The sequence below is a fragment of the Carettochelys insculpta genome, chromosome 2 (genome assembly GCF_033958435.1).
Source record: "Carettochelys insculpta isolate YL-2023 chromosome 2, ASM3395843v1, whole genome shotgun sequence".
Lineage (NCBI taxonomy): Eukaryota > Metazoa > Chordata > Testudines > Carettochelyidae > Carettochelys > Carettochelys insculpta.
In genome coordinates this window covers 253,512,563-253,538,735 of record NC_134138.1, presented here as the reverse complement: position 1 = coordinate 253,538,735, position 26,173 = coordinate 253,512,563, and the positions used below count along the sequence as shown (strand labels likewise).

Here is a 26,173-nt window from a genome sequence, read left to right as displayed (position 1 = left end):
CTGGCTAGGGAAAAACACTTCCAGCAACTGGGCACGTGCCAGCACACATCCAGTTTGGAATGCACAGGAGTAATCACTCAAAGACGAACCTCCAAGTTCCTGATGGCTATTCTTGACTTAAGAATCCTTTGGCAGAGGAGCAGAGAAAGTGCTAAATAATGGGACCCATCACTCATAAAGAAGAAAAGGAAGAAAACTGGGAAAGGGTTGTAATAGCACCGTCTTCAAAATGCACAAATATCTTCCCATCTAGTTTCTGATGAGGATGTGGAGAGCAGTACTTGAACTGCTCATGGAGAATGAAATTGAGCCTTTGGTGCAGATGGCCTGCAAAAGTCACTCAGCAGTGTGAGTCACGCAAGTGAATGGCCATGCAGAGGCCTTCTCTGGATGTCTCACAAATGGATTACTCTCCTAAGTAACTTTTGAAAATGGAAGTTAGAATGGTGAAATTTTGACCTCCAAGGGCCAGATTTTCAAAAGCATTTTGGTAGCTACAGATGAAGACAGGTTCCTAATTGGATTCTCAAAAGCATCTAAGCAAGTTAAATGCCTAACTCCCATTGATTTAAAATACCAATGAAAATCTAATCCAACAGTATGTCTACACAGGCATAAAAAACCTGCAGCTGATGCAGGTCAGCCGACTTGGGCTCAAACGGTGTGGAATGTGAGTCTGAAAAAATCATAGTGTAGCTGTTTGCTCTTGGGCTCTAAGATCTCAGGACCCTACAAGTGGGGAGAGTCCAAGGGACTGTACTCCAACCTGAGCCTGACTATCAATTTTTAGTCTGCCACCTCAAGCCCCATGAAACTAAGTCAGCTGACCTGAGACACATGTCTTTTATTCCCATTAAGACATATCCTAAGTGACTTGGCCCAAGTGAAGCAGAGAATTAGAGTCAGGAGTCAGGAGTAGGTCAGGTTTCCAAACTTTCAGTGCTTGAAAGAAATCATGATCCCAGTGAAGTCAATGGGAGTTTCGCAATTTACTTTAATGGGGACAGGATTTCATCCTCAATTTTCAATAAAACAAATTCAATGGGAATTATTTTTTTTTTCCCTTCTTATAAGTATGGCAATGTAGGTGACCAGTCCAAAATTCTCAGACTCACAACTTGGACTGACCACTGACCTAAAATCACTCTCACAACAGTCTTCATTTTATACAACTTTCACATATAAAACGATGTGGTAATTTAAGCACTATTTAAAACCAACGCACAATGGAAAGTCAAGTTTACCAGAAATTTCAACCAATTTAGAATAGATTTATTTCTATAAACATTCAACTCTCGCTTAAAGGCCACTGTAGAACACCATAAATCATCAGAGAGCTAATGTTGGTTGGAGAGCCTCCCTTACAAAAAAAACAAAACAAAACAGAAAACACTTCAGTCCCTTTTGCCATCTCTTAGAAAGACCAAAAAAAGATTTCGCTTATCAGCCTCCATTATAATTAACAGCTTGGTCCTGTTCAGAATATTGATTGGTTAGTATTCAAGATGCAAAGTCAATTCTGATACATAATCCACTAATACATCAGATATTCTGTATAATGCTTGAAGTATAAGTAACAAGGAGACATCTCACTGGAACTTCATCTTCGAGGCATTAAAATATTTGTATTATAATGCTGAGGAGCCTGCTTATGTTATATTAAGTTTATACTAAAAATTTCTCCAAGATATTTTTCATATCACACCATCAGTTTAAAAACAGCTTATGTGTGCCAGGTGTTTAAATGAACAATCACTGCTACAAACGGTAAACAACATTGCTCCATTAAAAACTGTTTTTCAACCATGGCACTCAGTGACAGAAATATATTATTTTCTTGGCAAAGCAACTAAGAAAAATAGGCCAGAAATTCATTTTTAGTCTAGTAGTCTAATACATTCATGTAACCATAACATACTTTATATAAACTATTTCCTGAGATACTTTGGGTAGTTTATTTTGTTGTATTACTGGATGTGTTATCTTTGATGATTCGCTTTAAAACACCTGTGCAATATTTTGTGTGTAGAACACTATCAATAACTCAAACAGTAGCAAATGCAAATATATTGCAATGGAACAACTCTTACACATGTTGTACTTTTAGTCATGTTACACACACTAACATCTGTCTCCTTTGCAAAAACATGAAGTTACAGCTAAAAATCTACAAAATTCAAAAAAGTATTTCAGGAATGTTAGGGTTTGGAGTATAAGATAAATGACACTAAGAAAAAGTCGCAATCCTTATTGGCTAGGTACTTTCTTCAAAAGCAACTGGACATGTTGTAATCAGTTCTCAACATAATAAATATTTCTACTAATCTGTTTTGGAAGAACAAATGTCTTTTAGGGTTTCAAGCTCCTCTATAAGTTTCTTGTTCTGAACTTCTAGCACTGCAACTCGACTCTCCAGACATTTTATATATTCTTTCTTCCGTCGTCGACATTCCTTAGCAGCTTCCCTGAAAAAAGCAGAAGAGTGCAAACAAAAAGGCCATTTGCAGCTATTATGAAATGCAGATTGGAGATAGCTCAGTATACTATGGAGATCATGAGAGCATTCCAAATTTTAGAACAATTTCCCAAATGAGTTTGCAAACACTAAGCAAAACTGGGCTCACAAGGGTCATAAGAGTCCCTTCCTTGAATTTACATGGCAATTTGCAGAATTGCTTCATTTCATGACTTGATTAAACTTCAGAGTAAACAAGGTCTAAGTCAAAGACAGTTATTCTGCTTTATGGCAGTAAAGATCTTTGAGGGCCTTGAGTTCCTCAATCAGTGTCTTGTTTTGATTTTCAAGCACAGCCACACGATTTTCAAGACATTTGACATACTCCTTCTTCTTTCTGCGACATTCTCGAGCAGCTTCCCTAGAACCAACACAAGGTAAATAACTACCAGAACAGCCACAATAAGGCAAAGACTGGATAAATGAAATCCCTGAAATCCCTATAATGACACAAGAAGCTGATCACAAATCAGACAAAAAGAAAGCTAAGCAATAATTACAGACAATGGCACAATTAAGCAGCTAATTAAGACAACAGGAACAGCTTGTTAATATAGTCCGCTCAGCTTCTACAGTATGAGGAATGAATTTTTACTCACATGAACTGACACAGTGCGACAATAATCAGATGCTAGTGAACTGCCTTTAACTGCACTGTTATGATTAAATTACTGCTTTCGTTTCTGCAAACAGTATTTTTGTTCCCATCACATCTCATTTTGATGTGCTTCTGGAGGAACTTAGGGCTTCATATTCTGCAATCAAAAATTTAACTCCAAAAATGTTACAGAATTACTTTCAGAACACTTAATGTAGCAGCACTCTCCAGATTAAATGCTCAGAATCAGTCTAAACAGACAATGTAACCTTGACTTTGCTTTTGCAAAACAATGGGTTAGGGTTAGTTATAGTTCAAAATGAGAATTCTTTTCTTTAAAAATGTTCCCTTATACCCATACAATCCTGATTCTTCTTTACATGTAAAGAATCACCCATTTCACAATTCTATTCAAAATTGTATTAGGTAAGAGTTAAGTAGTTTGGGAAGATTTTCAAAAGCACTTAAATCCCTCGTGAAGTTGAATGGCAACTCACTTAAGTTTCTGAGAATTCCACTCCTTAATATTTACTGGGATGATATTGCAAACTGTCATAACATATTATGAAAAATGCTTTTCTGGACAATCTGAATAAGAGCATGTGAAACTAACTCAGAAACTAAAGAGAAAAAGAATAGGAAACAGTATGAAAACACAACAATCTGCAGGAGTGACTTGAAACAAAGACAGGCAAGAGAGCAACACAATATCATGAATGCAATGAGAAAGCATGCAGCTATTTCTTAACTAAGAGGTACACCTGGTGGTCAATTTCTTCCTGCTCAGTGCATGCATCTAAGTTCCAATGAGGTTAGCAACAGATGTGCACATACATAGATGAGAAAACAACACCACTACAAAACAGTCAAAATAATGCGTGAAGGAAGATAGTTTTGCTTATTTTGCACACCAAAGTACGTCCATTTTTTTTAAAGTTCCAGTGTGACCAGTACATCAACTGTCATACATAAGCCTACCAAAATCAACGTTATTTAATGGCAGTTATATTCTGCAAAAACATCTCCCTGGCAGAATGCTATGTAACACAATATGTAACAATCCTTTCAGAGTACAACAGAACTTCCTTGTACAGTTCACATTGCATAGATTCTTTGCTGCACACCCACCAAATCTGAATGTAATTCATATTTTTGAGTATCAACCACAAATGAGTGAATGAAATTTACATCACAAAGAAAACAACTGCTTTTAATCACTCAAATATTTTCATCCTACAGGATTTATATTTTGATGTATATTTGGAAAAAAGGTTTTGAGTATAATGCAGATATCTAAATTTCAGACAGCAATAATTTTATGCTTCTTTCCAAAAGGACCAAGCAAACAGCAATGGTGAGCCACATGCTTTTTATTTATCATTGCCAAGCTTTCATAATTGTCCTGAAGCCTCCAGAAATTAAAGATTACTCTTTAATTGAAGATTATGTCATCTGAGGAAGTCTTCAGGAATACATCCAACCTAAATCGGCAGCCCTATTTACACTGCATTATCTGACCTTGTTTGTCAAAAAGAAAGAACGAGAAGCAGTGGAGGGGAGACACAGATTTTAGTTAAAATACTCTGTCTCTGCATAAGTGCAGAGTGCAGTACAGGACAACTTGGTCAGTCAATGTCTCCACTTAAACTTGATCAAAATATTTTTGTTGTTCACAGGTACTTTAAAAAATGTGAATGACAATGATTTGCCACGACAAGTGAAAATGTAAACGCTGCTTTCTCAGGAGTGCTCTCCTGCGAACAAAGTGAAACCCTCTCATGGGGAGTGGAAGTATTTTGGGGGCAAAACTGCCCAAAAACAGTGTTCATACAAGCTGACTTTTAGTGACAGGACAGTGTTGACACAGCTTTGCTGATAAAAGCTGCATAGTCTAGACACACCTTGGAAGGGACCAGAAACATAAACAAATAGGGAGCTGCAGTTATTTAGAAACACTCATCAGCTTTTTCTGAAGTTGAATAGGAAGCGTTCGCTGCGGGTGATCCTTCTGCCTTGAAAGGTAACATTCTCCAAGAGCTGTGCCAATGAACGTGTACTGGAGAAGCACAGGACTGTGAAATATATCTGTTGGAAGGCTGGGTTCTAATACCTGGACTGCTCTGGATACAGGCCACAGATTTTTTTTTTTCCCACTAGCAAATTAGGAGACCATGGTGCTGGTCCAAAAGCTGAATGGTTCTAGCCATGGAGATCTCCAGACTGTTTGAAAGGACAGAGACATAGCCATTCTTCCCAGACATGGGAATTAATGACAGCACTATAAAAACTGAGAAAACATCTCTGAAAGATGATCAGAGCAGAATGTGTTTATGTATACTAAAGAACAGAACTGTAAATGTAATGTTGAAATCTTGTATTTAGTTATATTTAACAGCAGCAAAAGGGTGGAGGGTGACTGGGATTTTTTGGCCACTGGAGAATTGTACCTGAGGGTAAGTACGTGATAAATACACTAGCTGGATAACTCCAGAAAATATGACTAGCAGTGAAAATGTTAAGATTGATATTTAAATTGACATAATTATATTTCAGTGTTAACAGTCCATGGGGATGAGTAAGGCAACTCATGACTTTGAGAATTATTGTTGAAGGCCCTCTGTAAACTCAAGAGAAAACATTGCATTGGTTTCTGATTTATAACCTTGAAAACATGATTTTTTCACAATCATGAAGACCAGAAACAATATTATTTTCAAATGGATTTAGTAACAGAGTTTTGTAGGAAAGGGTGTTCCTCATGACTCAGTGGAAGAAAAGCTACTTATGATTTAGGAAATTATTGACCATTATACATCAGTCTTTAAAGTGCTACAAGACTGCTTTTTTGTTTTGTGAAGATACAGACTAACATGGCTACCCCCAGTGCTACGTACACACTTGGCAATGACGTAGTTTAACTGCTAAGAATGTTCTGCTCTCCCTCCATTACATCAAGGGCCGCGTGACCTTAAGAGTAAGAATTTATTGTAATACTTTCTCTTGGAGGAGATTAATCTTAGCTGACATTTGCAGCAGTGACTAATAATTATATTATAGTTACATTCTCTTACCTATTTTTCATAAGTCTCAGCTCCCTTTTGCGTGTTGCTTCTTCTGCTAGCTGCTGAGGGCTGTGCAAAGTTCCTGGAGAGGCTGCCATTACCACTCCTTGAGGCAAGGCTGTAGTGGGAGTTCGAATCTGGTAAGCTGGCATGTCTCCAGTGGCAGCTGTATTAAAGAAGAACATTTTTTCTTTGTATAGACTTATCTGTCAAAATCTAACTGAAATAAGACTTCTTTTAAATGTAAAACTTCATGTTATACAGGATCACTATTACACCAAACATTTTGTAGGGTTGTGATGTGATGACATAAAAGCTACCAAAATACAATTAACACATTCCCCTGTCTATTACTTAACACATTAGTTACACAACACATTTAAAAAGCTGCTTTTCTATGTTTTTAACTTGGAACCAGTCTCTTTTTAATGTTCTCACTCAGTTTCCTTAGTTCCTGTAATTCTTCACTCATTTCTAAGATGTCCTTTTGGTAATTTTATGACAAAGACAATCTTTAAAATATCATTAAAGTTGGGTAACAATGTAAATGGCATGTCTAACATTTAAAATTAATACACATTTAAATGTTGAGTGCCTTATACATAAAAATAAGAGCAAGTTCTTGCCTATTAGTTTTTAAATGTTTTCTATATCACAGTTGACCAAAGCATATAACTTTCCCTCATCACAGCAGATGAATACTAAAGATCAATCAAATTTCAGGTGTTGTCAGATCATCTCATTAAAATTTGTACTCCAGTTCTTTTAAAAATAATTCTAATAGGAAAATAACGGAACACTCAGTAAAATTCAGAAATGTGTTAAAAATAAAAGGTCTCCCTCCACAATCCACTTTTTTTCCTTTATGAGAGAAAGAGAGAAAAGGTAGAGAGGGAGGGAAGGAGAGGTTGGGAAGATGGAGAAGTCAATAATATGGAAGAAAATATAAAAAGAACTAAGGAATAGTTACCCTTCTTATAGGCTTCTTCCACATCCTTTCACACCAGTGGATCTTCTAAAGCAGTACTCAGAAATTGTGAAATGGGAGAAAAATAGATTTAAAATAATAGACTCCTGGGAAGACCATATCAAAAATTCACTGGATGCAGGTCACATTCAAGCAAGAGAGGATGGCCTTGTACATAAGGCATGGGGCAGACTGGCATTCGAGAGATTTGGCCCAATATCGGTCTCCCTGTGTAACCAACGACAAGTTCACTTAGCTCCTGATTCATATTTCTGTGGTACAACGGTGTGCCGTGAAGCAGCACTTAGTGTGCCTCAGAGCCACACACCAGGAGTGCTGTCCACTACTCTGCACAAGCACCTCACTGCTTGGTGGGAGAAGAATGTGGCAGCAGCAGTGGTGAGCAGTGGCGGCACTAGCAGCTCTGGCAAATTACCAGCATCAAGTTAGAGTGGGGCAGGGGGCCTGTGGGTGCCTGGCTCTGGGGGGAGAGGTGGGAGTTTGGGTTATAAGGGGGAGCTGGGCGGTGCCTGGTTCTGGAAGAGGGGAGGGGGCTTGGGTTAGAGTGGGTGGCTGGGGGAACCTGGCTGAGGGGAAGGGGATTGGGTTTTATATGTATTGGGTGCACCGTGAAATTTTAATGAGTGCTGAAGTGTCCCACTAGATGATAAAGGTTGCTGAGCACTTTCATATTTAAGCACACTAATTTTTGTTTTAGTTTACAATTTGTAAAATGGAATAATAATACTTCCTTGGTCCAACACTAAATCTGTCATGTTTATTTAGGCTGCCAGCTGTTCAGGCCAGAAACTGTCTTTCACTGGGTGCATTTTCATTAGGAAAAAAGTGTCACCTTAACTTGAGTTAGCTAGCATGAATTTAAATCTCTGCGAAGACTAGAAAGTTGGTACCATAATTTTAATTGGTTTTGTTCCCCATAATGCTTAAGATCACTGGTTAACTCCTGTGAAAACAACAGACTGCTTTTTTTTTCCAGCAGGTTTTTACCTCATGTCAGCTAACTCAAGATGACTCTAGTGAACACAATACACACGCATGTGTGTGTATGTGGCTCTAACCCAATTGAGCCCTTATCTCAGATAGCGTCTCTAGAGGATGCTCCTTTAAGTCAAATAAATAATGATAATAATGCCTTGACCTGGTCAGCATACTATCTTTCTCTAGCTAAGAGAGTGAGTTCTAAAAGCATTACGTTAGAGGAAAACAATTGTTTCTAATCTAGCAAAGGTCGCAACTGAATCACTAGACCAAAACTCAGACAAAGCCTCAACATTTTCAGTTCACACCACAGTAAAACAAAATAATGTAATTGTGCAGTAGAGTAAATCTCTTCAAAGTACTTCACAATATACCAAATGAAATTACATTCGAGCTGTGATTATTTCTATCTACAAATCATTTTATATAAAGTCTCAAAAATTGGAAATAACCAGAAGAGAAATTGTCATTTTCCTTGAAGACAAGCAGCAAAAAGTGATGTAAGCAGATGTACACATCAAGTATAGCCACCTATTTTTCTATTATTAATTATTATTTGTTTAGGAGAAAAAGCCTTAGATGTTCTCTAGTACACAATAACAAAGTTATTTCCTTTCCCCAAAGATATCACAGTCTAAAAGGCAGACCCAGAAGATCAGGCTGCTTTATTACAATGGTCACCAACATTTTTAACCACAAGATCACTTTTTGAATTTAAGTGCAATCCGTCATCTACCTCAAACCTAAACACCCTTGCCCCATCTCCTTCCCCACCCCTTCTTTGAGACCCCATCCCTGTGCCACCTTGTTTCCAAGAACCAGCCCAGCTCACTTCATCCTCCCTCAGTTTCACCAGGCTGGGGCAGGGTGCTGCAGTGCAGGCATTGGTCTCTGACCATGGGGGGTCAGAGTGCAGGAGGAGCTCTGGGCTGAGCCTGGGGCAAGGGGGTTGGGTGCAGACTTTGGAAATTTAACTGTAGGAGGGCTCAGAGTTGGGCTGGGGGCCTTGCGTATAGGAGGGGGTGTTCAGGATGTGAGATCTGGCTGGGCCTTGCTTACCTCAAGCAGCTTCCAGGCAGTGGTGCAGCAGGACTAGGCAAAACTCACCCCCATCCTGACCCTGCACCACTCCTGAAAGCAGCCAGCAAACTCCTTCCACCCTGTGTCCTGTCATGCCCTGTCCTGCTCTGTGGAAATGAGGTTCAGGGGTGGGGGGAGGGGACTCCTTGATGTTAGCAGCCCCTTCCTCTGCCTTTCCCACCCTGTATAGCAAGCAGGAGGCTCCAGGAGCACAGCTCCAAGGCAGAGGGGAGAGCAGACTTGCTGTGTGGAGATGGGCAGCTGAAGTGCTGCTACTTGATAGCCTCCCAGGCAAACCAGTTAGGTCACATGGCAGAAGCTCCAGGATCGATCTAATGGTAGGTGACCACTACTTTATTTGGTTCAGCAGTTGTGGTGGTGATATTTTAAACATAGATGAAAAACCTGCTTTTTGTGAGACACACAAAAAACTGGGTTTTTAAGAGGAGCTTGAATGAAGACAGGATTACACTTGGAAAGCTGGTATGAGCAGTACTGCCTAACCGCAAAGTGGTCTAAAAATGCAGAGCCATGAAGAGAGAAAGGAAATTGTGTACTAAGACTAGAATCACTGGGTGAAATGGGTAAGAGGGGAAACAAGACAAAACTTAAAGTTTAAATAGGGACAGAATTATGAAAAGCTTTGATATGGGGAAAGGGGAAACAGAGGTTTAGATCTGTTGAGGATGGTACTATTCTAAACTATGTGAAATGCGCTCAGATGCCACCATATTGATCAATCCCTTACAAATACTTGCAATACCTGTGGTTACAGAGCCACACTACTGTGGAAGATCAGCCTGCTCAGGGTTGATCTTCAAGGGTTTCAATTCATGCACGTGCGAAACAGTGATTTCGAGGGCCAAAGTCAACCCCGGAAATCCTCGTGAACGGCGAGGAATAAGGAGAAACGCTCCCATGGACCTTCTTCCATGCAGACAGACATCAAAGTTGACTGCCAGTAAGACCATTTCAGCTATGCAAATGACATAACTAAAATTGTGTACTGGTGGTTGACTTCTATGTCTAGTGTAGACATAGCCTGAGGAGAAAGTAATAATCAGTTAAACAATGGAAGAATGGAAGAGGAAAACCTCAACATAAAGAGGGTAATTCAGTTTATTATTCACTTTAAACTAATCTGATTTGACTTTCTGGTCCCCCAAAATACAGGTTCACCAGCTCCTGCCCTATATGCTCTACCATGTATTGGGCTGGTGACTTCAAGGGTAGGTCTGAGATCACTATCAAAGAGAAAGTTAAAGCATCATATGAATTAGGAGTCAGTGAGACTGTACTTCAAGGACCTACAGGGGAAAAGAAATAATATAATGGTATCAATGCAGATGGACCCCCACAAACATGTAAAACCCCATTGTATTTATGGCATTCAAGTTTAAGACTTTAGCTTACCATGTGGATCAGACTGCAGGATTTATTAGAGAGGGAAGTGATATTTTTCTTCCAAATAAAATTGCACAAAAATGGGAGTCACAATAAGAGTATGTGCTCAATTCACTTATCTTTAGGAAATACAATAATATTCATTATGACTCCATAATGAAACTTTATGAAGATTGTTAGTGGAAATTTTTTTCACAGTTATAGACCAAATTCAAATCAAAGATTAAGGTCAATGGTGCACATAGGTAACAGCCAATGAGTGGGAACCAGAAGAGTCCAAATGGCTGATCCCACATCCCACTGGCTAGTTACTTTTTCCTTAAGGTGAAGCAAAAGAGTTAAGCAAATGGGTACAAAGCAGTCACTGAAAGCCTTGGACTGTATCAGAGTTCAGATACATAATTTATTTACAAAATGACTAAATTATTAAGAAACCCCAGCAAAGCAACATTTAATTTTACTGCTACTGTGCAAATTATCCCTGCAAAACAACCTTATCTGGAGAACTTAATAAAATCAATATACTAATAAAAATCCCTTTAAATACAGGCTTTTTAACTATTTTTCTCTTGCTGAGTACTAAAGAGTATGCAGAGTTAAATTCTGATAAAGGCTATTCAGGAAAAAAGAATATGACATGCTGCTATATATCTCTTCCCTTCTGTAAGGCAAATGTAGTGACTGCCTTCTTAAAAGGGTTTTTAGCTTTATTACATAATCTTTCTAGTTAACTCCTGAAGAGCTGTTTGTTTAAGCACAAGAACCTAAAGCATAGACCTGAGTAGATACTTACACTTAAAGTATATAGAGCAGCTTTACTCAGCTAACAGAAGTCTGTGGACATAGGCTGCAAACTAGTTAACAATATAACTCTGCCAGCAGCATTTGATGAAGCAGAAAGGAACTGACTAAATCACAGCATGACTCGGAGCTGACGTCAATGTGTATCTTGTTTGGAGTCTAACTTTTCCAGTTCCCTACTGCAACACGATTCCAGGAAATCTAATGACGTCAGCCTTTTGAACTCAATTAGCTGAGGAACGCACCATTTTAAACAGAGGAGGAAAGAAACAGGCAGGCACTGCAACTCGCAAAACACTACAGCTCTTTCACATGCATTTGTGCTATTTTCTTCAGCAATGACTAGAAAAGGCTTATTTGTATAACTGGAACAGTGCACATCTTTCACTTGTAGTAGCACTTCAGCTTTCACAGGCTAAAATAATCTGATAAATGAAAAAAAGAGCAGCTGCACATATTTTATAAAGAAAAGAAACTGCTGCAATTGCAACAAGAAAGATACACTAAAGAGTGTTTATAAAAATGACAAATGTACACTGAAATGCTCTGTCAACTAATGGGGAATAAAAATAATTGGCACCAATTTGTGTCAATTAGCATTATACAATTAATTAAGTACTTCCGCAAGTTCTAAAGCCAGATTCCACATACGTCTAACAATGAAATATTTTCTGGATTTCCAAATACTATGGAGACTCACATTTTAAAGAGATTCTTACCCTGACAAGAAATTCTTACCTGTTTCATCTCCTGTTACAGCCATGATCAGCTTTTGCATACAGGATTCTCTTGTTGCTCTATCACAGTCCAACATGAAATGTTCCAAACTAGCAAGCATGTGCAAGATTACAAGCAGCAACACTGACATCACAATGACCTCACTGGCCTAGCACTATCATTAATGCTTTATCCTGGAACAGCTCACTAAAACTGCAGCCCAAAGAAAACCCTGCTTTTGATACTAAACCATCTTCTCATGTTTCTGTAGCCTAGCTTTGTGTTTTTTCTAATTTACACATGTCCCTAAATTACAAAACATACTCAAAGGTCTACTTGTAAATCAGACTCAAAGACACATTGACAGGAAAGGCTGATGGAAATTATTTCATAATCTTAGTATTATCAACTCTAGAAATTACGAGTCAGAGCCCTAAAAATCATTAAATTAAACCAAGTCTAAAGATATTTTCAAAAGAAGTGTAAATCATATTTTTCATCTGTGTTCTAATTTTTCAACTCTTTCTCACCACTCCCAACCTAATTACACTTCTACAAATTCATTGTAAGTAAGGAGATTTTGTTTCTCTTTTCCCGGAAGACCCAATTGAGACCATAGTCCTATTGTGCTCGGTATTGTACAAAAATGTAAGATATGGCCTCTATGCCCCAAAGAGCTTACAGTGTAGTGCAAAACATAATGATGAGTTTGTGACATGGGCTCTCAAACCGGGACTCACCAATCTCATCTAGATGGGACTATAAAACGTCCATTAGATGGGAACAATCCTTGCTGAACTGAAAAAGATTGAATCTTGTAACCAATAGGTGAAAGGCTCTGTAGCGCCTTAGCAATGCCCTGAGGCATCCAATAATTCGAAGTACAAATGTTATAGCTTTGAGAATGAGTCCACTTTTGGAAAATTAGATTTATTAGATCAAGTTCTATCTTTCTTGGACTTTGTACAGACAACATCTGAAACTCTGGCTACACAGGCAAAATATCCCACAACTGCTCACACCACTGTAATACCCCCTCAATAAAATCCCATGTCCTGTTCTAGTAGGGACTGCCTCCCATTAGTGAGCATATAAATACAAAAAATGTACCAGTAAAACAAATATGAACACAGCATCCAGTTTCACATCCAAGGTAAACGAGTCTACCACTTACTAAATCCGAAGTTGTTATGCTAACTTTGGGACAAAGATGTACATTTTTCCACCCCTACATGGGTCATTAGCAGAATGTGATCCCTCAGTCTTCAGATTCCCAGCACAGACCTCTTCTACTTCGTCTACAAAAACAACTAAAATAATGAAAGCATACCTTTATCCTTTATGTGGGCTAATCCATACAGGGAGATACAACATACATTACCAGTGGGTTACACAAGTATTTGTGAGACAGCAGTGCAATGCTCAGCATCAGGAATCCTAGTTTCTATTCTTGGCTCTGGAAGCGAATTGTGTTCTAGAGTTACAGACCATGTAGTCAAATGTAACAAAACCCAGTATGGGTTGTCTGCATGGGACCCTGGAATCTCTGGATATAAAAGCCTGAGCTAAAGATTCAGAGCCCAAGTATGGAGGTAGCAAGAGAGTTATAAACCCCCAACATATGATCTACCCATTAGAGGAAGACAAAAAGCCTCACTATTTGTGTGAGTTACAGAAGCACTTACTGCTTCTGAAAGGAAGTTTCAGACTGAAATTTGGCTGTATTACATTAGAAACCTAGGTTCAATTCTCAACCTGCCTCATCTTGTGCAAGCTTGTAATTATTTTTGCTGCATACTGGGAAAATTATAGTTATGACATTTACTGATCCGTCTCGGCCACAATATGATAATACATTAATAGTTGTGAAAGTAGAGAAATATTGACACTGACTGGGATGCAGATGGTCAGGCCTAGTGGTTTGTGTAAGAAAGGGGTGGCAATTCTTCACACCAGCTGGGCTGCAGAACTAGGAAGTCAAGACTGAGATCAAGAACCATATGCAGACACCAAGAATCAGACAAAGTCAGGAAATCAGGAGGTGAGCGTGTGGAGCAGGCGGTGTTGGATGACCAATCCAAAGCAGAGAGGAGTTCAAGTGTACAAACAAATTCCTGTTCCTCCTTCTAACTTACACAGGCTCAACGGACCAATCAAGTGGTCTAGTGTTCTGCCAATTGGAGCCCAGGAGTGAAGCCTTCTGTCTAAGTGGGGCTCCAAGGAGTCACAGTTCTAGTGATACAAATAAGCCATCAGGTAGAGAGGCACGATGATTTCCCCACCAAGGAACCATGCAGACTTGGGTTTTGAGAGTTATGGGTCGTGACATCACCTTTCCTATGAGCACCCTTCAGAAAACTCTCATTTAGTCTTCCCAAGATCACTATCATGGAAGGTTCATATCTGGGTGAACATTTTCTGCTGATTCCCAGGAGTATTCTTCAGGGCTTTACCCCTTACAGTAACTTAGATACCAGAGCCTACCTTATTTAAGTTTGGAGTCTAAAATTTGATGAATGATGTATTCCTCATGGCCCAGTACATGCGTGGGTCCTGTGGGGAAATGAGTTCTTTCAGTCTGAGTTTAGGAGTGATACAAGGAACACTGGATGGATTCAAAAGCATCAGGATAGATGGAGCTCAAAGGTAACAGACAATTTGTCACGGGATTTGACAGCGGCTAAGGACTCAGTAGTAAAATAGAGGGACTAGCTGTACAAAATTGCTCCATCAAGAGCCATAGTATTTGTCCCACTGAACAGGTAGGGCCCTACTGATAACGCTGACCTACATATCACCTGTAGTCTGTTTTTGCCTTTTGTAGGTGTACCCTCACGTGCTCTGGAAGCTGGTGATTTTGTGCTGTGCCAAGCCAAGGCAAGCAAGTTAAAGGAAGTTGCAGGCAGTTTCAAATAAAATTGGAAGTGCAAAAAAGAGCTTTGAGCCATGAATGAATGGTCTGAGTCATTACACATATATTTTGCATATGAAAAAGTCAGGACACCTTACACTGGTGATAACCGAGAAGTGTTGCAGCTACTGTTCAAGGACCTGATTCGTTCTCTCTGTATTGCTGTTTGGTTGGGGATAGTAGGCAGAGGAGAGCTGTGGGGCATGGGGAGAGTGCGGGGGAGTGGGGAGGGAGCAGACCATTGCTGCCCTGCCATACCATGTTCTCTTCCCAGTGACCCCCAAAACTGTATCCTTGGGGTGGCATGTGGGGGAGAGGGTGGGACAATGAGAGGAAGGTGGAGGGGCTTGGAGAATGGTAACAGACAGCCCCACCTCTTTGACCCGCTAAGGTTCCTGTGCTTGATTGCACAATTGCTCTGGATGGACATGGCCCACAGGCCAAGACTTTGAGACCTCTTTTTAAAATGGACCCCTACTGGTCTTCCACTAAATATTTTTTGTAACCAACTTGGAAACCTGAAGCTAAAAACTAATTTGGATTTTACTGCACTCTCATCTTTAACAACTTCATACTAACAGGGAATTTTTCAACATAAAGGGCCAGAGAGATAAACTGTGTTTTTTATCCCTAGTTGAGCTGTTTCCTTAACAGACATAGACCAGTTTAAGGAAAGGAATTGTCCATTTTGGTGAAGCGGTGTACTGTGATCAAAAGTGTCACAAATCTGTTGGTTTTCATCCTGGAAATACTGGAACCTAAGGCAGCAACCCCCTAGTTTCCAGAGATTGGGAAAGATTGCAGGGTTTGTGATGGGTATCCTAATGTAAGTGCACGTCTCAGGAAGCAAGATATGCCAACACTGAGAGTTGCATTTGGAGTCACTAGAAGTGGAACACTAGCCTTTGGCTAGTAAGGCACCAAAGTGCCATGACACAGGAAAATTATGACATCACTATAGGGCTACTTTTCTTGCAAGGCCTTTGACAATATAAATAGCATCATTCATGAAATGATTCCCTCACCCCAAGTGTCATATGGTTCTTTGTTTACGATGGCCAGTTCATCAGATGGAATCCCTGATGCAGAGGCAGAATATCAGTGTGAATAGATCCTGGTAGAGAGCTACACCTAAGGAGCATCTAGGCTTGAGAATGCAGGCCAGTTCTTGGCTGAGACCTTGTTCAACAGTTCCATATTTTCCCTTTTGTGATAGCGAATCAGCCTGGCCATTTTTGGTCCTGTGGTGGTACATAATGGTAAATGTGAAGTTTGAGAAGAATGCAGCCCACAGGAGATGCCATTGGCTCAAGGTAAGTGCTCTAAGATCTGGTTGTTGGTAAACGCTTGGGCTGTGGCCACACTTGGCCAAAATTTTGAAAGGGCCATGCTCGTCTACACGGGGCTGCTTTCAGAAGGACCCCACAGACTTCGAAATCAGCTAATAGGAATAAGGGAATTTCAAAGTCTGTGGGGTCCTTTCGAAGAGACAAGCCATGCGTGATCCAAACACAGCACTTTCGAAGTGCTGCGGCCAGCAACATGCTAATGAGGTGTTGAATATTTATTTCAGCACCTCATTAGTATTCTCCGATTTGGCCATTAGCATGGCCCTTTCAAAATTTTGGCCAAGTGTGACTACAGCCTCTGACTCAGTAATAAGACCTTCTAAATAATGTCATCACTATTCAGAGGTGGTCTTTATTGCCAGAAGTTCTTTATCCATGCTCTCACAGGTTAGTTCCATTCCTCTAGAATAACAGATGCAAAAATGCGATACTTGCTTTGTTCTGTGTTTTTGGAAAAGACCTGCTCTATTCACCATGCTAAAGGTGAAGATAAGGTTTAACTGTTGAAAAGCACACTGGGCCTCAGGGGACCCGGGAAACTGGATGTTTATCCAGAGCAGATTGATGAGGAGTGTTATTTGTTTCAAAAAAATTTAGAGTGAACCATTAATACAAATTTGACAAAGTCACAAAATGCTGTACATTGCTTATGGTATGGGGAGCTGCCCAGTCACAGAAAGTCTGCACTTTGGGTGGGTCCATCTTTGAGGACAGAACAGACTTTGTAGTGCTCTAGTGCAGGGATAGGCAACCTATGGCTCAGTATGGAACCAAACATGGCTCGTTTGTCATTCCTAAAACATACACAACTTTTAAAAAAAAATGAAGAATTTTAGAACTGCATAATTACTCATGTCGAGAAGGTCTTTTTTCCCCTATTTCACCTATAAACAAAGGTGAAAGTAAGAGGGTGTGCCACGGTGTGCAGCTGCAGCAAGAGCCAGCTGGGGCATGATGCTGAGAGCGGGTATAAATGTCTCCCTCTGCAGGAACTGCTGCCTAGGATGCACTGACCATGCTCAGGAACTCTTCTGAAAACAGCCTTTCCACAGCAGCAGGTAACCCAGGCTCAGAGGCCCTCTGCTCTCTCCAACTCCCCTATCTCTAGCAGTACCTTACCCATGGACCCCCCAGCTCTAACTCCCCATGCACCCTCAGCCCCTGGCCTGTCTCCCCCACATGCCCACAGGCTGCAGCCCTGACTTGCAGCAAAATAATCAGAGGGTGACATGTAAAAAAAAAGCTTGCGAGGGGCTACCGTGAAAAATGAACACTGGACAAAATAGCGTGTGGGCATGACCAAAAAAAAAAGTGGGAGCTTAAACCCCACAAGTTTTTGCAGGTTCATAGAGCATTATCGATAGGGGAAGCTTTTCACTAGCAGGAATTATGTGAGGAGATGCATACTAAAAATTGGTTATGAACTATTTGACAAGTTTCACAAGGACAAAGTCTTACAGAAAATTCAAGACATGCCATTATGGGCAAAAACAATTCGACAGAGCAGTGAAAATGCCCAATCAAATGAACAAGGAACAAATGCAAAATCCGAGTACAGTTACTTATTTTTCATTTGCTTTGGACGACACAACCAACATATGTGATGTTAATCAGGTGTGTATCCTAGGACGATATATTCATGGAAATGCTATGCATGAAGAAATGACTGATATTATCAATGAAAAATAAAATAAGGGGCAAAAACATTCTTAAAACTGTGATGGACTTCAAAACAAAACAGCAGTCATGTAGCACTTCAAAGACTAACAAAATGATTTGTTAAATGATGAGCTTTCATGGGACAGACCCACTTCTTCAGATCTATATAATTTCCCATCCAGACCCAGATATACAGCACAGAGGTCCAAAAAATTGCAATAAAACTGACAAATCAAATACATGAACTACAGGAGGGGAATAAGGGGTGGGGGATGTTAAGAGTCTTGCCTAAGAGCATTATCAACATCAATCCTTGTAATGCGTGAAATAGTTGTTGTCTTTGTTCATACCAAGTGTTAACGTGTCAAATTTGAATATGAAGTCCAGTTCACAAATCTCCCAATATAATCTGTTTTTAAAGTCTCTTTGTTGTAGGACACATATTCTTAGGTCTTTAACAGAATGGCCCACTCCACTGGAATGCTCACAGACCGGCTTACGTGTATTGAGATTCTTAATGTCTTCTCTGTGTCCATTCATTCTTTGGCAAAGTGTTTGCCAGGTTTATGCAATGTACATTGTAGAGGGGCACTGCTGGCCATAATGGCTTATATAATATTGGTCAAGGAACATGAGAATGAGTCCCTGATCTTATAATTAACATGGTTAGGTCCAGTGATGGTATCTCCAGAGTAAATATGTGGACAAAGTTGGCAATGGGATTTGTTGCAAGGAAAAGTTCAGGGATTAGGATTACTGTGGTGTAGCCTGTGATTGCTAGGGAGAATCTTTCTTAGGTGAGGTGGTTGTCTATAAGAGTGCAGGCCTGTCACCGAGGGCCTTCCAGAGTGTAGCATCATGATCTAGAATACGTTGTAGGTTTTAATGATACATTGCAGGGGTCTGAGTTGGGGGCTACAGGTAATGACAAGTGGTGTTCTGCTATTGGTCTTCTTGGGCCTATCTTGAAGTAGCTCGTTTCTGGGTATTCGTCCAGCCCTGTAGATCTGTTTTGTTTTGTTTTGTTTTTTAATTCTCCCAGTCGGTAATTAAGTTTTATGAATGCTTGGTAGAAATCTTGAAGTTTTCGGTCTCTGTCAGTAGGATCAGAGCAGATGCGATTGTATCTAAGGGCTCAACTGTAAACTATGAATCATGTAGTATGTACTGGGTGGAAGCTGGAGGCATGTAGGTAAGTGTAGCAGTCAGTGGGTTTCCAGTAGAGTGTGGTGCTGATGTGGCCATCAGTGATTTGTACTTCATAAATGAACTTTGTACATGAGAAAGAAATACAGTTGGATAAACTTGTGTCTGTGCGTACAAATGATGCACCGAGCACAGCTGACAATAAAAGGGATTCCTTACTCTTTTGTCAAAATAGTTGACCTGCCTGCTTTTGAACTTTCATTGCATTGTGCCTCAGGAGGCACTCTGTATGCAATCCTGTGGAACCGAACTCAGAAATGCATTGGGACTGGACATTCCTATTGTCAGTTGGATTCCTGTCTGAGCCCTTAATCACCAGCAGTTTCAGTCATCGCTCAAGGAAGTATATTCCCAATATCCCAATCAACTAATGCATAGCAATGTTTGTTGGTTTTCTCTTGGCAAAGTTTTGTCTGGTTTTGCTGCCTGCATTAACAAGATAAAGTCATGATGGGATATGAAGGATGTTAAATATGACAAGTTTTCAGGCTGTGATAGGTTGCTCAAGTTTTACTATCTCATTGACATTACTAGCTATTTGAATAAGTTGAACCTTAAGCTACAAGGGCAAGGAAATAGTCTTGACTTTGCAGCAGGCAGGGTTTTGATTTGAGTCAAAAGTGACTGTTTTCATCAAAGATACAGAGATGGACTGATTTCATCATTCATATCAGAGTGAGAATCCAAGCAGCAGCCTTGATTTGCAGCAGTTTGCTGAATTTGTTTCTGAGTTCCTGATGGCATTCATATCTCATTTTGTTGATTTTAACAAACACAATACTCTAGTTAAGTTTATGATTTGTCCTCATAAAGTGTGCAACGAAGAACTCTATTTGACAGTCATTCCAGGCATCTCAGTCAGAAACTTGGAAATGGAAATAGCAGATTTCAAAGAGCCAGACATCTGGGTGGAAAAATTCATCAAGCTGAATTCTGATTTAGAATGCCCTGCTCAACATGCAGATTGGCAAAACTGCACAAATGGGCTGACATGAAGAAATTGCAGCATGAAGATAATCTGATTCTGCAAACTTGGAAACAACTTCTGGTAACACACAACACTACACAAAAAGTCAACTTGGTCTTTTAATGTTTGGTTTCACCTATATGTGGGAGCAGGCCTTCTCTCATCTGAATCACATCAAAAGCAATTTGTGCATGCTTTAAGATGAATTCAACCAGTTATGATGCAGACTTCAAAAAATGTGCACAAAGTTTAAGCAGCAGAAGTCTGTGAATACATTTTATTTATGCTATTATTAATGATCAATAATATTAATTTGTATATTTTCAGTTATGCAAATCAGCATTCTTATACTGGCTCTTTGTTGACCACTTGTTCTGAATTTTGATGTAGTTTGGCTCTTCAGTTTGAAAAGGTTGTGGACCTGTGCTCTAGACAAATGCACTTTCCACAAGCTTGGCATAGAGACCATGCAGCCAAAGTCTCTCTAAGATAGTTCAGACATGAATATCTTGCAGTTCAGGTTCATCTCAAAAGAACAATATATCATCCAGATAGACCACAACGTACTGATCCAATATATCTTATAATGTATTGTTAATAAAATGTTGGAAGGTCACTGGGGCACATCAAGCCAAACTTCATTTCTAAATATTTTAAGTGGCCACTGATCGTTCTGTCTTCAGAGGTTAATGAGAACATTTTTCAGCCTTCTCTTGTGACAACATTTTGTATTCTTGAAAATTGTTATCAGCTTCCCTCAGACTTCTCCACACTGAACAAACACTTTTTTTCCATTTTTTCCTCATAGCTCATGTTTTCTAAACCTTCAATTATTTTGTATCTCTCCTTTGGACTTCCTTCAGTTTGTCTTCAACTCTTCTAAACTGTGGTGCTCAGTACTGAACGCCAGCCAACTATCCATCCATAATTATCAGCTTCTCATATGTTGCTTACAACACTCTTACATCAATCAGAAATGGTGCTATGTTAGGCAGGCTCCTGGGTAGACAACCTGCCCTTACTAATCTGGTCCTGTATATGAGCTTCTCATCCTATAAGGGATATGTCCAAAACTACTGTGATAGTAGGAGAGGGATGGTTGACACATGGGTCACATTGTCTCTGTTGGAGACATAAACTGTCCTAAGCCAGGCTTAGAAACAGCATAGACAAACACATTCAAGTGCATGTGGCAAATATACACGCAGCCATGTGCCTGAGGAGTTGTTGGCATGATCTGGAAGTGACCAGTAGGCTCATTCTGATTCATGCAATTAAGTGCATCAGAATCAGAAACCAGTCTTCAGGTAGGTAAGTTCCGGATGTTGTGGCATCCAAAGTGATACCACTAAATTCCATCCTTTGTAGAAGTAAAAGGGAGGACGTTGAAATATTGAATATGTGAAAGCGAGACACAGTGCACTTTACCACTCTTTGAACTTTCATGTAGGAACACAATGTCCTTTTAGATGCCAATTGTTGAGATAAAGGAAGACAAACTTCCTCATTGGTGGAGCTATGGGGCAGCTATCACTGCAACTTTAGCAAACACTCCTACAGAGTCCAAAAGGGAGGACTCAAAGTACAAGAATACTTTGCAACAAGAATGTATTCCAACATGAAAGCATGTGTCTAGAACAGGGGTTTGCAACCAAAATAGCGAGAAGAGCCATTTTTTCAAATTCAGTTACAAAATCAATACTTCAAGAGCTGCAATGTATCTGAATATGAGACAGCCCTTAATAAATAACTTCAAACCATACTTTTTATCAACTCTATTTTAAGAACAGTGAAAACACATTGATTTGTATCATTTAGAAAGTTTTTACCCTCATCTCCAGGCTTAACCCATCTCAGGCCCCAAATCTGATCCCTATCCCCAAGCTTTACCCCCCAATCCCACAAACACACCCCACATCGCCAGGCTTAATCCTCTCAGCCCCAAACTACCCACCATTCCCAGGCTTAACCCCCTCTCAGCCTCAAACCCACCCCCTATCCCCAGGTTTAACCTGCCTCAGCTCCAACCTCCGTACCCCTAATGCCCAGGATTAACTCGCCTCAATGCATGCAGCTCCTCCATGGCTGCTGCCACTCCCTGCCTCCTTCTCCTATGTGGCTCCGGCAGGAGCAGATTTAGCTGCTCCTCCCCCAGCTGTCCTGAGGACTTAGCACTTCCCCCACATGCAAAGTGGACAGCTTCCTGCCTTGCCAGTTTTCTCTTTCAGGACTCCCTGTCCTGCTGCAGCTTTCTTCTCCAAGGCTCCCTGCTGCAGCTGACTGTTCAGTGGCTCTGAAGGCTGCTGCCACTTAAACAAACCAAAATATAAATAAACTGATTTGGTTTAATGGTAGGCATCTGAATTTAGTTTTTATTTTAAGCAGCAGCAGTCTCCAGAGCCACAAGAGGAGTCAGTGTGGCAGTGCTCAGAGCTGCAAGTGGCTCCTTACAGAGACACATGCAGCTCTGGAGCCGCAGGTTGCTGACCTCTGGTCTAGAAGGTTTCCTGGATCCATGAAATAGTCACCTGGATCCAGGAATTGAATAATAGCTGCAAGAGTTACCATCTTGAATTTTTGTATCTTGAAAAGGATGTGATTAATGGAGGAGCTAATACTGTTTTCTGGACATTCCAGCCATTCAGTTAACTAAAGTCTTTCTCAGTAGTTAACTCTGGAGACCTAACTTTAATTGCCTTGCCTGTGAGGGTTATAACCATAGATGGGGTTCTACAGAGTCCCCAGGAATGCTAGGGAAGCAGGAAGTGAATTATCAGGAGGCCATGAGATCCAATGGAAATAGAGTATGTGCTTCTGAATTGGAATCAGCAACCTTCCTGTTCCTCTTGTTGTGGGGAAGGACTAGGAGGACATGAAATAAGCCATGGAGCCAGAAATGGAGAATCCAGTAACATCCATGCCTAAGGAAGGACTAGGTCTTGAAACTACAGACATATGAGTAGAACAGGAAATATTTAGTCAGATGCAATCAGGTTATTTTCTTTATACTGGGCTTTGTTAGACTCTTCTGTGCTGAGAACACTTAACTACCACCATACACTGTAACTCTGCAATCTGAATCTCAGGGAAACTCTCTGTGTCTTTTAATTTCTTTCTTTAGTTCCTCTGTAATATCTATCAACCAAGTAATGTTTCACCAAATGGCCGTTTCTACACAGGCCACTTCCTTTGGAAGTGGCATGCTAATTGTAGCCAGACAAAATCTCCCCACTACAGACCAGCTTTTGTCTCCCCTCTAAGGTGCCTCAGCGCACATAGGGCACTGAACAGCAATTAAACAGCACAGTCTTTGATGCCTTCCTAAAGGGGCCCGGATGTGCTGGCTCATTGTGACCCTGAGGAACTAAAAACACAGATAGAGGGCTAGCAGGCTAACCGTTAACGAAAGGCCTCAGAGAACTGCCCTTGGCTGGCATTAATGGAGTGATGCACCCACAGAGTTATCCCAGAAGAGAAATCTCCGCCCTTGTAAAACAATGTCCTGTACTCCCAAATTCTTTATATCCTGTCTTACAAGTGCAAATTAAGTAAGAATTGCCCTTGTAAAAACTAGTGTCACAAAAGACAGACCAGTACGATCTGACACCATAGATAAGAAAGAGAATACGTGATCCAAGGGGTATAAAGATGGGCCCAGCAGCACTCTACCTCTGAGTGCATTTCCACCAACTACCTGCTGGTCGGGTCAGGGGATTGCCTCCTGAGGTCCGCAACGGGGGACGCCCAACCTCATATTCGTCTTTCTGCGGAATTGAGTGACCGATCCTGGCTTGACTACTCTGGTATCGAGAGACGCAAGGAGGGTAAGATGTACCCACATTAAGGTCTCCTTTTGGTGTACACAGTTAAAGAACTAGAGCTCTATAGATAGATTTCGTTGTATTAAGATGTCGTTGTATTGGACTGTAACATAACCTGTTAACACCTGTACTCTGCTAGCATATAAGAAGTAGACAATAGCCTTTTGTAACTGCATGCTTATAACTGTAGCTTAATAAACTTGTAACTTGTAAACTTAGTTAAAATCTAAGCCTGACTGCTGTCACTCTTTGTCACTGCAACACAGCCGGCACAATCAAAAGAACTTGAACCGTTTGGTTACCACAGCCTGGCTGTAGGTGAGAGTGCTAAGAGCCTAGTGTAGAGTCGTGCTGCCTCCACAGGGCAGACTCCTGGGGCGCCCGTCAGCCAATCCTGGCTGCCCGCTGTGACGGGACAGTGCGTCCTAGCAGTTGAAGCCTTGGGTGTGGAAAGGCTCTTAGCGCTACCATTGGGGCACCCGTCAGCCAATTTTGGCTGCCCGCTGTGAAGGAGCTCCCTGCTCTAGCAGTAAAAGACTCGGGTGTTTAGGACCCTGGGGCATCTGTCAGCCTGGCCCAGGCTGCCCGCTGCGAAGGAGCCCTGCGCTCTAGCAGTTAAAGACTCAGATGGTAACAGGGGCATAGTTGGCACCTCACCGCACATTACCCGGCCACTGGCTAACACTAATACATGGAGCAAAAGATGCTAATGAGGCACAAATGCAAATTCCCCGTGCCTCATTAGCATAATGTCACGTGATTTGGAGTCTAGAAGACTGTTCTTCTGGACTGCAAAATGCCATGTAGAAGCACAGCCTGGAGGGCTGTGAGCTTCCGGAAGGAAGTCCTTCTTCCAGAGGCCCCTTCTTCCCAAAAATTTTTGGGAAGAAGGGGCCGCAGGAAGGAGGACTTCCTTCTGGAGGCCCCCCCGCCTCCAGGCCGTGCTTCTAAATGGCGTTTTGGAGTCTGGAAGAACGGTCTTCCAGACTCCAAATCACATGATGTTATGCTAATGAGGCATGGGAAATTTGCATCCGTGCCTTATTAGCATCTTTCACTCCGTGTATTAGCACGCCACTTTGGAAGGAAGTGGCCTGTGTAGAAACGGCCAGTGTGTGTGTGGGTGGGGAAGAGTGTTGTTAATAAAAAATCACCCTTTTCAGATCACAATCTGATTCCAGTGTGCTACGAGGTAGGAGTTTCTGTGTATATATGCCTAAGATTGCAAAGCCAAACTACTAAGGGAAATTACAGTTTTCAAGCTCTCTCCAGAGGGAGGGCAGTTACAAGAGTCTGAGGATCTCAGGGCCCCTTTTGGTAAAGCTGCTTATGGGCCCACACAATTTTGTTTACCTGCAGGGTCAAAAACCATGGCACCTCACGGCTCCAATGGCTCTAGTTCATCATGTCCAGCCAAAGGAAGAAGTGGCCCAGGCCACAATGCTTCACATAGCTCCCCTTGGCTGGAAATGGTGACGTGAAGCCAAAGGGAGCTGCAAGGCCCTGTGAGTATGGACCCTTCAAGTAAACAAAACAATGTGGGTGACACCGGCCCATGAGCAGCTGTCCCAAAGTTGGCCTGTGGCTCACTTTGAGAAATACGGCTTTAGTAGTAAAGTGTTTTAAAGTCTCACGTGGGCCTCCCCACCTTCTGCACTCAGAGTTCCAGAATGGGGAATGGCCTTAACAAAAGCTACTCAGGATCCTGAGACCCTAGAATTAGCTTCTACCTACTCTTCTTTTTCAGGAATCAGAAAGTCCTTGAAGTATAATGTACTTCCTTTGAACTGAGTAGAAATAAAGAGAGAGAACCTCTTGCCTGCAAAAGGACAGGGAAGATAAGTGGGAAAGAGGTATGGAGTGAAAGGCGATAGAATAGTCCAACCTCCAAGACGAATCTTTCAGTGTTAATTTGTCCGATGAGCTCCGGAAATAGATGAAACCATTCCCATGAGATGGGAGGCTGCTGGGAGCCAGATGACACAGATCCAGATCACAGGGGTGTTGCATCAAACAAGGAATTTAGGTTGAAAATTTTTCTCACTGGTTTCTGTGTTTCTTTTAGGTGGCTCTAATGTCCTTTGGTGGTGCGAAACTGGATGGGGTGGGATTTTTGA

At 41.0% G+C, this 26,173-nt stretch overlaps 1 protein-coding gene across 15 annotated transcripts in view; it reads right to left on the bottom strand.

Annotated features, from left to right (window-relative positions):
* Positions 1-976: 976 nt before the first annotated feature.
* The window catches only part of CREM (cAMP responsive element modulator), an 85,821-nt gene continuing 60,624 nt past the window's right edge, over positions 977-26,173 (bottom strand). For 3 of the 15 annotated variants that reach the window (XM_074984989.1, XM_074984991.1, XM_074984996.1), the window contains 2 exons: positions 6,185-6,341; positions 2,323-2,876 (listed from right to left, as the gene is read on the bottom strand). In XM_074984989.1, coding sequence (XP_074841090.1) covers positions 2,732-2,876; positions 6,185-6,341 — 302 coding nt within the window. In that variant the 3' untranslated portion in view covers positions 2,323-2,731. The other 12 variants (XM_074984990.1, XM_074984993.1, XM_074984998.1 and 9 more) reach the window with 11 other exon arrangements.